General features: G+C 46.4%; 1 protein-coding gene across 6 annotated transcripts in view; it reads right to left on the reverse strand.

The window, feature by feature from the left end:
- The window catches only part of RBMS2 (RNA binding motif single stranded interacting protein 2), a 192540-nt gene that overhangs the window by 12226 nt on the left and 167512 nt on the right, over nt 1–12802 (reverse strand). For 5 of the 6 annotated variants that reach the window (XM_068265173.1, XM_068265168.1, XM_068265171.1 and 2 more), the window contains exons 9-11: nt 11469–11562; nt 7847–7897; nt 2587–2697 (exon numbers count right to left, since the gene is read on the reverse strand). In XM_068265173.1, coding sequence (XP_068121274.1) covers nt 2587–2697; nt 7847–7897; nt 11469–11562 — 256 coding nt within the window. The remainder of the gene's footprint in view (nt 1–2586; nt 2698–7846; nt 7898–11468; nt 11563–12802) is intronic. The other variant, XM_068265172.1, reaches the window with a different exon arrangement.

The following is a 12802-nucleotide window of genomic DNA, read 5'->3' on the forward strand; positions in this document are numbered from 1 at the left end:
AAGTCTGGTAGTAATCAGGCTTGGATGTGGCTAGTGAAATTACACTCAGTTTTCCCAAAAAATATGATTACCACAGTTACTTCATAATTGAAGGGTGGGGCCCAATTATGTTTTCAGGACTATGTAGGTTTGGACATATTTTTTTTAATTAATAAATAAAATGTTCACTTAAAAACTGTACTCTGTGTTTACATAGTCATACTCTAAGGTCCCTATTACAGTTGAAGCGCACTTTTTAAGGAAACCACACAAATACATTGGGTACATACAGACTCCATACAGATAGTGTCCTGGCCCAGACTAGAATGTGAGACCCGAACGCTTTGCAGTATTATCCTTATTACAAAGCAGAAATGGTGGCGTTAACAACATAAATGATAAAATAAGTATTACCGTATATACTCGCAAGCAAGCCAAATTTTTTACCCCCAAAAAGTGGGCCAAGAGTTGGGGGGCCGGCTTGCTTGCGAGTTATTGGTCCGCGATAGCCCCCCCGCCATTAGCTTACCCGACGGCTTCCTCTATTCCCCTCTCCGTCTCCTGCTCGCCCCGTGTGATGAGGGAGAAGCCGTAGAGAGCGGTTCCCATAGTAACAGCGATACACATCGCCACTACAGGAAGCCGCTCTCTCTACGGCTTCCTCCCTCATCACACAGCAGCCGCCGTGGGGCGAGCTGCTGTGAATTATTTATACGGGGCGAGCAGGAGACGGAGAGGGGAATAGAGGAAGCCGCCGGGTAAGGTAATAGCAGCAGCGGCCGTGGGGGCGCACTACCTACCCACACTGTGCCGCTATACTGAGCGCTACCTACCTATACTAGCTATACTGGGGCACTATACTAGAGCACTATACTAGCTATACTGGGCACTTTACTAGCTATACTGGGCACTTTACTAGCTATACTGGGCACTTTACTAGCTATACTGGGCACGATACTAGATATACTGAGCACTACCTACCTATACTGAGCACAATACTAGCTATACTGGGGCACTATACTAGCTATACTGGGGTACTATACTAGCTATACTGGGGCACTATACTAGCTATACTGGGGCACTATACTAGCTATACTGGGCACTTTACTAGCTACACTGGGCACGATACTAGCTATACTGGGCACGATACTAGCTATACTGAGCACTACCTACCTATACTGAGCACTATACTAGCTATACTGGGCACTATACTAGCTATACTGGGGTACTATACTTGCTATACTGGGGCACTATACTAGCTATACTGGGGCACTATACTAGCTATACTGGGCACTTTACTAGTTATACTGGGCACTTTACTAGCTATACTGGGCACTTTACTAGCTATACTGGGCACTATACTAGCTATACTGGGCACTATACTAGCTATACTGCGCCCTTTACTACCTATACTGGGCACTATACTAGCTATACTGGGCACTATACTAGCTATACTGAGGCACTATACTAGCTATACTGAGGCACTACATACCCATACTGGGCACTATACTAGCTATACTGGGACACACTGGGGGGATCACGCGGCCAGCATTTCCTACCCCCGCCTTATATGAGGGTCAATCATTTTTTCCTGGTTTTTCAGGTAAAAGTTGGGGGGTCGGCTTATATGCGGGTCAGCTTGCTTGCGAGTATATACGGTATTTATTATTTTCATGATGTAATTCCTAAGAAGGGGTTTTATGTACTATTTAAATGTTTCCCACAGTAACCAGACACGTACATTTTTATGCACAGAGAAACAGAAACATATTTTTTTCACTAAATAGGCCTCAATTCACTAAGCAGTTTAGACTAGTCTACTGATGGTTTTTAGTCTACTGATGGTTCGGTCAGTTGCAAAGGGGAATTCACGATTACCAAATATTTTAGACCTGTTTTTAGACCTGGTCTAAACTATTTGGTAATTAGGTGGGTAAAGTAGGGGAAATGATCAAAAGATGCAATTTACAAACAAGGAGCTGACTGACATCCTTCTCCTCTGATGAGCTTTCCTCTGCATACAATTAAACTCCTGCATAATTAATTCAAAATGTTCCATCCTCACATCTAAAATACCTCACAAAATTACTTTAAAAAAAAAAAAAAAAAAAAAAAAGACAAACACTTATATTGCGCTTTTCTCCTGGCGGACTCAAAGCGCCAGAGCTGCAGCCACTAGGGCGCGCTCTATAGGCAGCAGCAGTGTTAGGGAGACTTGCCTAAGGTCTCCTGCTGAATAGGTGCTGGCTTACTGAACAGGCGGAGCCGAGATTCGAACCCTGGTCTCCCATGTCAGAGGCAGAGCCCTTAACCATTACACCATCCAGCCACCATAAGAAATCAGCTGGTCTAATCTCTGTCAGAAAAAGTGGGCGTGGTTACTCCTTGTTTGCCTTTGTGAATTGTGTAATTACTGAATGTTAGACCAGGTCTAAAAACAGGTCTAAAACATTACACCAAACCATCACTAGACTAAAAACCACCTGTAGACTAGTCTAAACTGCTTAATGAATTGAGGCCATACTAGTTAACTACTTTCAATATTTTAAATTTCTTTTTTGTAGATAAAGTATGCCATGCAGATAAATATGTAGGAAAGCTTCTTACCGCTCCCGTGCTGCCCAGTGACAGGTGTCCCAGCTGTTGAGTCAGAGGTCCCATCATGGAGGCGGGCTGGATGGAAATAGCATGGTCCATAGTGGGAGTGAGGACAGTTCCCTAGCAAAGAGTGAATGTTCAAGAGCCACAATGCACACAACCACAGTGACAACTTCCCCTTATGCCATACTAGACCATATTGAGAAATGTTCCCGAGCTGTTGCCTTCAAGGAAGCACACTTTGTATGCCATCAGTAAATAACTGATATCTAGCGGCAATAAAGCCTTAAGCCTTAATTAAGCCTTAATAAAGCTAACGAAGTAGCTGGAGGATCATGGGCTGCCTGTTTACACTGGGGACTGCCCCTCAGCTCATGTGTGGAGGAGCAGTGACAAATTATTAATGATTACAACTACGTAAAGCACATGTCATTACATTAAAGCATTACCATTACAGCACCAATGTGGTGATTTAGGTAGGCCCTAGGTGCCCCCTCTAGAGGGTCCCAGTTGCCACTGCAGTCTCAGCAACCCTTGTTTCTTTGTCAGCGGGACCGGTTACATCCAGACAAAGATAAGCAATTCAAAAATCTATATATATAATAGACTAAGTGCCTCAACCTTCAAACAAGAAGAAGAAGTACTTTGCATGAGAAAATTTATGCGTGATCAAACACCAAGTTTAAGGCCTCTTTTCCACGGACTGTTGAGCTGTGTGCTCAGCAAGTGGTTACCAGGCAGCAGTGAGCAGATACCAGGCAGCAACAAGCAGTTACCAGGCAGCAGCAAGCAGTTACCAGGCAGCAGCGAGCAGTTACCAGGCAGCAGTGAGCAGATACCAGGCAGCAACAAGCAGTTACCAGGCAGCAACAAGCAGTTACCAGGCAGCAACAAGCAGTTACCAGGCAGCAACAAGCAGTTACCAGGCAGCAGCAAGCAGTTACCAGGCAGCAGTGAGCAGATACCAGGCAGCAGCAAGCAGTTACCAGGCAGCAGCAAGCAGTTACCAGGCAGCAGCAAGCAGTTACCAGGCAGCAGCAAGCAGTTACCAGGCAGCAGCAAGCAGTTACCAGGCAGCAGCAAGCAGTTACCAGGCAGCAGCAAGCAGTTACCAGGCAGCAGCAAGCAGTTACCAGGCAGCAGTGAGCAGTTGTGAGAGTTTGAGAGCCATTTCACTGCCTATTCACAGTCCATGGAAAAGAGGCCTTACCCTAGCAAGTCTGACATTGCAAATCTGGCCTAATTGGATATTCATGAGGCAATGCTCATGCAAATGCATGCACAAACCAATACCACAAAGCAGTCACCCTGCTACATGCTACATTAGCACTATCCGGCTTAGTGCACACCAGAGCGGTTCGGCAGCGTTTTGCGATCCACTTGCGGCTGCGGATACGCTTGGGTAATGTATTTCAATGGGCTGGTGCACACCAGAGCGGGAGGCGTTTTGCTGAAACGCATACTCCCGAGGTGAGGCATTTTTTTGGATTTCGGATGCGTTTCTGCCTCAATGTTAAGTATAGGAAAAACCCAAACCGCTCTGAAAAACGGCAGTTCAGAGCGGTTTTGCAGGCGTTTTTGTTACAGAAGCTGTTCGGTAACAGCTTTACTGTAACAATATATGAAACCTACTACACCAAAAACGCTTTACAAAACCGCAAAATGCTAGGTGAAATGCTACAGAAAAATAAGAAAAAGCGTTTCAAAATCTGCTAGCATTTTGCGGATCTGCTAGCAGTTTTTGGTGTGCTCCAGGCCTCCAGGAGCGCCACGGGGAGGATTCCCAATGCCCCCTTTTTATACAACTGGGGGACCGCAGGGTCCCAGGCTCTCTCACTGCCTGGAAACCACAGCGGCACCCCGGAGGGGGAGGCTGGGTGGCGTGGACGACTTCCCCCCCCCCCCCCAAGTTTGGCCAGCGCCGGGGAGAGCCGTCTGCACCCACCTCCCATTATTAAAAACAGGCACTTACCTTAACGTCCATTGCGTTCTGCTACATGCGCATTAATTTGGGGTCACCACATGAGAAAGGAGAGAAGCATGGGTCACCCCGAGCTTTAGAGCTCAGGGCTGGCTCACATTCAGCACTCCAGAGGGGGGGGGGGGGGGGAGGACAGGCGCACTCACTCCTGGGTTCACACCACCGGAGCAAGCCATCCACCACCTGCCTCCAAAGGATACAAACTGCACAAAATGCTTTCCATGAGAAAATTAATGCGCATGTAGCAGAACCCAATGGACATTAAAGAGACTCTGTAACATTAAAAAGATCCCCTGGAGGGTACTCACCTCGGGTGGGGGAAGCCTCCGGATCCTAATGAGGCTTCCCACGCCGTCCTCTGTCCCACGGGGGTCTCGCTGCAGCCCTCCGAACAGCCGGCGACTGTGCCGACTGTCAGTTCAATATTTACCTTTGCTGGCTCCAGCGGGGGCGCTGTGGCGACTTTCGGCACGGAAATAGACGGAAATACCCGATCTCCGTCGGGTCCGCTCTACTGCGCAGGCGCCGGAAACTTGCGCCTGCGCAGTAGAGCAGACCCGACGGCGATCGGGTATTTCCACCTACTTCGGCGCCGACAGCCGTCAGAGCGCCTGCGCAGGAGCCAGGAAGGTAAATATTACGTCACCGCTGCACGGAGGGCTGCAGCGAGACCCCTGACGGATGGAGGACGGCGTGGGAAGCCTCATTAGGATCCGGAGGCTTCCCCCACCCGAGGTGAGTACCCCCCAGGGGCCGTTTTGTCGTTACAGTTCCTCTTTAAGGTAAGTGGCTGTTTTTAATATTAGGAGGTGGGTGCGGACGGCTCTCCCCAGCGCTGGCCACGCTTGGGGGGGGGGGGGCAGCTGCGCCACCCAGCCTCCCACTCTGGGGTGCCGCTGTGGTTCCCAGGCAGCGAGAGAGCACTTTGCAGTATTGGTTTTTTGACCCTGCATAGTTTGGCATGCGAAAGCAAATGCATATTTGCATGAGCATTGCCTCATGAATAGCCAATTAGGCCGGATTTGCAAAGCCAGACTTGCTAGGGTTAAACTTGGTGTTTGAGCACGCATACATTTTCTCATGGAAAGCCTACTTCTTCTTGCTTCAAGGTTGAGGCACGTACTCTATTAGATAGATAGATGCGGCGTATGCTACGACGCGGGTTGGCTAGTAATGTTTATTTTATTATGACTATCCCTGAGTGGCACAGCATGGAAACATTCATTGCATTCCTACAGGTATATGCTTTTCTTGCAAAGGCTGTGTTGGCTTTTTGTTTTCACAGTTATATATATAACTGAGACATAAAGAAATATAAGCATGAGGCAGGATGGGTAAGTGCTGATCTCAGCACTAAGTAGTTTTGGCACTGATTACGTGTAAATACACCAATTTCAGGAGTCTGCTAGGTTAGGTGAGTATCAGGTCAGCGCCAGGGCTAATGTTAGATTTTTGAATGTTATAGAGTTGAGCATAGTTTAACATTAGTGATAATTTAAAAGTTTGAAGTTATTTTTACTTTTCATGTAAGGGTTATGTTAGTATTAGGATTTGTTAATAGATGTTAAAGATAAACTCTAGTAAAGGGAAAAAAAATGCTACTGTGACTCATGGTTAGAGATGGTTAATGAGACGCAAATAATTTCGAGTTGATGCAAATTTTGTATGCAAATTGACCAAATAAATTTTACCTCAGCAGGATTACATTGGTTCACTTTCAAAACGCATACATTTGCATAATGCTGCATCAACTTGAAAGTATTAGCATCTCATTGACCATCCCTATGCATGGTATCTAAAATAATGTTTCATGGTACTGCTGCAGATCCTCACTGTCCTATGCGCACACTCTGCTACCACTGGACCATATTCCCATCTAATGATTGGACAATGCCATTGGGGAGGAGGAATGGGTCTCCTGCAGACAAATAAGAAGCAGTGCAGCAAGTTGGAGTGGTGACATCAAGGTGTATTCACTAAACTTCAGTAAGAAGAAGAATGTGTGTAAATTGTTACACTTGATGAGTAGAGTGTAATGCATTGCATTGTCTGTATGCATTAACCTCTGCTCATCAAGCAGTAAGACTTTCCGCATGGTCGTCTGCTTACCACAGTTTAGTTAATATACCCCATCATGTCAAGCAAGTGACAGTGGCATTATAGTGTGCTGTGCCAATGGGCACTACAGTATATTTTAGTATAGTATAGTGTTTTAGGCATAACAAACATTTATGATTAGGTTACGGTGTCGTACTTGGCAGGTTTTTAGGGTTAGAATAAATCTAAGGGAGAGGCTTTGGTTATTTTTTGGCATATTCTGGGAACTAATAGAGGCAAGTAGATAAGATAGGAGGATAATGTGTGAGTATCTAAGCGTGTATGTCTATGCTTAAAGTGAACCTCCAGACTAAAAATTGACTCAGCAGCACTGAAAAGGCTTGGTGTTTCTTTAACAGTTTCACAGCATCAGAACTTTGTTTTTCTTACCAAAGCATCATTTTTTGCTGCATTTTTAGCTAAGCTCCACCCTCCAAAGAAAAAAAGCCCGGGCTTTTTTCCCCTGATGCTGTGCAGAGCATGATGGGATTTCCTGTGTTGTTATTCACGTTGCCTAGCAACTGGGAGAGGTGCTCAGGACACAGGACAGTTGGAACTGTGTCTCATGCTCCCTGTCATCTCCTTTCAACCAAAGAGATGGCTGCCATCATGAAATCAAACATTTGCCTGTTCTTTTAAAATAGGGTGGGTAAGAGATTATATTACCTATCTATTTTAATTAACATAACTAATGTAACTTAATGACATTATGTTTGTTTAGGCTATAGTTCCTCTTTAAATCTATCAGTGCTGAGATGTCCAAGTCATGTTTATACACAAGCTTTTTATTCATCAATTTATTTCTCTATTTGTTTTAAATAAAAAAAATCCTTTAAAAGGGGTTCCACACTCTGTCCATATCCAGTGTCCCATAGTTTGCACAAGTCTGGTGCAGATTTTGGATTAGGCACTACAATCTCAGTACCATCTGTACAGGATGAGGGTGGTGCTATTACAATCAGTTGGACTGCCAGTTACCCATCTGTAGTAGTATACTTTTTCTTTAAAGTGGAAAAGCCCTGTTAGTTGTCTGACCAGCCATGTTAACAAGGTGTGAAGTCCTTTTCAGACATAAAAGGAAGATGGCACATGTGGACTAACAGAAGATACAGAAGACATATCATGAGAACACTCAAAAGAAACAGATCTTAGTGTTTTGCTATGAGTAGGGTAACATAAACTAATACTCACTGCAGGCTGCATGAGGTAAGACTGATGATGCATCCAGGAGGGATTGTGAACCTACAAATGACCAGAAAAGGGACATTAAAGGTTTTCCTGTCAATACAGCACAAGTGATCCTGAAATTGCATAGCAAGACTTTAACTAGCATGTCTGCTGCATTCATCCTTTAGGTGGCCATTGATGATACAATCTTAGTTATACAGTCTGCCCACATCCATGTTATATGAGGGACTACCTAAATTATCCAAAAGTCTCCCCTTCTTCTACTACATGGATTTGGTAAGATTATAAAATCAAGATTGTATTGTCAATAGACTCCTTTACAATTAATAACCTGCACTCTGAGAGAATTTCCAAAAAGAAATACCAGTCTGAATGACAGCTGAGCTCCATGCCCTGGTCAAGAGTCGATTTCAATGGCTCTAAAATAAAAAAAAAAAAAGGATCTGGTCCTTAACCAGCTGAGCGGTCTGGACGAGCTCAGCTCGTCCAACACCGCCAGCGGCTGCCGCTCAGGCCCTGCTGGGCCGATTTTAACGAAATAAAAAGCAGCACACGCAGCCGGCACTTTGCCAGCCGCGTGTGCTGCCTGATCGCCGCCGCTCTGCGGCGATTCGCCGCGAGCAGCGGCGAAAGAGGGCCCCCCTAGCCGCCTGAGCCCAGCGTAGCCGGAACAAAAAGTTCCGGCCAGCGCTAAGGGCTGGATCGGAGGCGGCTGACGTCAGGACGTCGGCTGACGTCGATGACGTCACTCCGCTCGTCGCTATGGCGACGATATAAGCGAAACAAGGAAGGCCGCTCATTGCGGCCTTCCTTGTTTATTCTGGGCGCCGGAGGCGATCGGAAGATCGCCTCCGGAGCGCCCTCTAGTGGGCTTTCATGCAGCCAACTTTCAGTTGGCTGCATGAAATAGTTTTTTTTTTATTTAAAAAAAACCCTCCCGCAGCCACCCTGGCGATTTAATCAGAACGCCAGGGTGGTTAAGGGCCCAGAGTCACAATAGACATATGACTATGGTAGGGATTAGATTGTGAGCCCCTCTGAGGGACAGTTAGTGACAAGACAATAAATATACTCTGTCAAGTGCTGCGGAAGATGTCGGTGCTATAAATTTAAATAATAAAAGACAGATCTGTGACCAAACAAAATCTCAGTTATCAGTTGTTTCTTATTGGTCCGCAGAAGAATTCGCTTCTGTTTCTCTGAAAAATACATAATTTTATCACATGATTTGCTGGATCGGACACCAGCATCTGCCTACATGTACCAACCTTAAGTTTTGCAAGGGCAACTCAGGATCACGTTAAGGTAGACCAATTATCTGAACACAGCAATAGATTACACCAACAGGCAGATCTCTTAACCTCCTCAGCGGTATGGACGACTATACACGTCCATCACCGCTGGAGGTCGCCGCTCAGGCCCTGCTGGGCCGATTTGAGCGAAATAAAGAGCAGCACACGCAGCCGGCACTTTGCCAGCCGCGTGTGCTGCCTGATCGCCGCCGCTCTGCGGCGATCCGCCGTGAGCAGCGGCGAAAGAGGGTCCCCCCAGCCCTGCGCAGCCGGAACAAAAGTTCCGGCCAGCGCTAAGGGCTGGATCGGAGGCGGCTGACATCAGGACGTCGGCTGACGTCCATGACGTCACTCCGCTCGTCGCTATGGCGACGATGTAAACAAAACAAGGAAGGCTGCTCATTGCGGCCTTCCTTGTTTATTCTGGGCGCCGGAGGCGATCGGAAGAACGCCTCCGGAGCGTCCTCTTGTGGGCTTTCATGCAGCCAACTTTCAGTTGGCTGCATGAAACAGTTTTTTTTTAATAAAAAAAAAACCCTCCCGCAGCCGCCCTGGCGATCTTAATAGACCGCCAGGGAGGTTAAAGAACAGATGCGAGAAGAAAAAAAAAAAGAATCTACTTACCTGGGGCTTCCTCCAGCCCCTGGCAGCCGATCTGTCCCTCGCCGATGCTCCGCTTACATCTGGTGGCCCGGAGTCCCCTCCATTGCAGGTGCCGATCGACATCTACTGCGCATGTACGAGAGCGCAGCCACACCACTTGTGCTTATGTGGTCTGGAGTGTTCTGTGCAGGCGCAGAACTACTGTGCCTGCACAGAACACTCCAGACCACGTGAGCACAACCTGGCGAGGTCGGCATCTGCAACGGAGGAGACCACAGGCTGGAAGCGGAGCTGCGGCGAGGGACATATCAGCTGCCAGGAGCTGGAAGAAGCCCTGGGTAAGTAGAACTTTTTTTTTTATTATTTTGCTCGCACCTTCCCTTTAACCTCCCTAGTGGTATGGATGAGCCTGCCGTATGGTCCAGATCCCCCTGCAGCTCTGTGAGAAGAGAAGGGGTCACCCGAGGCTCTCTCCAGCGATAATCACAGATTCCCCTCTGCTGTACAACCCCGTGCTACTGTATCCAGTACCGTGGATGAGGCTGATGTTATCAGCCTCGACCTCGGTACTGTAAACAGTATCCTGGAGCTGTACGTGGATGAGAATGTGTGATCATCGCTGGACAGAGCCTTGGTGAGTAAAACTCCCCTTCTCTTCTCACAGCGCTGTAGGGGGATCAGGGGGTGGGGGAGAGCCGCGGTGCTCCCCCTCCCGATGTGACACAGGCATGGACATCAGTTACTGGGAGCAATACTCTACCTATACTGGGGCCAATATTATACTATACTATACCTATACTTGGGGCACTACTATACCTATTCTGGGGGCAATACTATACCTATGCTGGGGGCACCACTCTGCCTATGCTGGGGGCACCACTCTACCTATACTGGGGGCAATACTCTACCTATACTGGGGGCAATACTCTACCTATACTGGGGGCAATACTCTACCTGTACTGGGGGCAATACTCTACCTGTACTGGGGGCAATACTCTACCTGTACTGGGGGCAACACTCTACCTGTACTGGGGGCAACACTCTACCTGTACTGGGGGCAACACTCTACCTGTACTGGGGAAATACTCTACCTATATTGGGGCAATACTCTACCTATACTTGGGGCACCACACTACCTGAAGAGAAACTACTGGGGACCTGACTACTGGGCTGGCTGCCAGGGAGTTAACAGAGGAGAGGAAGGGGGGTGACTGACTTTGCCTTAGGGTAGGGCACACCCGGTGTCCTTTGCCCCGGGGCCCCCATGCTGATTAAACCGGCCCTGCTTCCATGTCCCTCGGCGATTACATGTTCCCTGGTGATTGGTGTTGATGACGCCAGGGCCATGCAGCGTCATCAACATGTGGCGGCAAAGTATGTTTTTTTTTTTTTGTATTGAATTCAATACAATAACCTGTATTGAATGCAATATTAAAAAAAAATTTAATACAAAAAAAAAAAAAGGCTTGAAAATTATTTGAAATTAATTGAACCACTTTTTGAACAGAAATCCTGGGGAAATTGAACGCCAGGAAGGCTACGAAGTGGTGATAAGCAAGGTGGAAAATGTTTTCTAAACATCCTTTTCTACTATGATATGGAACTTGCTAGGAAACGTATCAGTCTAATGAAAGCATGAAACCGTAAACAGCTCTTCATGTATTTCATACAACTGATATACAGTCAGATAATAGTCACATGACCAGTTTTACCTGGAGGTTTTTACTTACCTGATAAGAAGATACAGGTGATGGCAGGTATGGGGAGAGGGCTGCCTGAGCGATCACCCTATTCGGGGCAATACTGTATGGGGTGGTATAAAACCTGAAAAAAATATAAAAACACTACTATAATACCAGGTAATTGCAGTTACTACTTTTTTCCTCTGTTAAGAGCTAATGGAGCATAATACTATACATATGTGCAACACAAATTATTTTACAATTTGACAACTTGCAGCCACCTATGAGTTTAATAACGGTCAAAATACATTATTCTTACTTTGCAACCCTAGCAGTAGTTATCAATTTCTTGTCTGAATTTCACATTACTGTATTCATTCTGCTCATGTAACTGGCTTACTACGGTTTCCAAACCCTCGAAGTTGGCTATACTCATACTGACTTGTGCTTATTTTGATCAAGTCAACCAAACATCTATTGCTTCAGCAGGTTTGATTGATTTCCTTTCAGTCAATTCTATGGCATGTATCAATCAAAAGTCTGATTGTACATGTTGGAAAATCACTGTGCTCACTTGGATCAATGACCCACTTGCAGTTTGACCAATGCTTGATAGATTTCTGTTGAAATCTACCGAGACTGAGTGTGCCATGTAGGAAAAAAATCGATCACTATCCAACTTAATTCCAATCAGAAAGGTATGAATCGGGCTGGCATATTGTATCAAAGCTGACACTTGGTCAAATGCTTTTCTGCAAGCATGTAGAAAAGCAATTGGCAGCTTTCTGTGGCGACCGGCATTCTTCACAGAGGTTAGGCGGAAAATGACCCTGGAAGCAGCCAGTTGCTTTTAGGGCTGCCTCGTAGAATGGGAAAATTACGGATTAATACACAGCGTTTGCGCAAACGATGGTAAACGACAGTAAATAACAGTTCTGGCGCTGCCCATCCATTTGATAGGGCAGAGCTTAAATGACGTATGCCACGGTGTAATTTTCGACCCGGGAAGCACCCGTGTAAACCAGGCCTAACAACTATGCAACAATAGATGCAACTGCCATCAGGCAGTGAACAGATTACAGATACAAAGGGAAAGCAAACAGACTATTGGCAGATTAATCAACCATATGGCTACAATAAGGCCCAGTTCACACTGGCAATTAAGTTGAAAACGGATCAGTGAAAACGGATCTGATTACCAGTAAATTTGATCCATTTTCACTCTGTTGCTGTTCAGCTGCTTCTGTTCCATCAGCCCCCCTGCCTCCCAGTGGATTTTGCTGCCTAGAACGGTCTCGCTAGTGTGAAGAAACGTTCCGTTTTCTCATTGCCCCCAATGCAGCGCTTCAGCTTCCCTTTCTGTCTCACTGGGCTCAGCAAAT

The sequence above is a fragment of the Hyperolius riggenbachi genome, chromosome 2 (genome assembly GCF_040937935.1).
Source record: "Hyperolius riggenbachi isolate aHypRig1 chromosome 2, aHypRig1.pri, whole genome shotgun sequence".
Classification (NCBI taxonomy): domain Eukaryota; kingdom Metazoa; phylum Chordata; class Amphibia; order Anura; family Hyperoliidae; genus Hyperolius; species Hyperolius riggenbachi.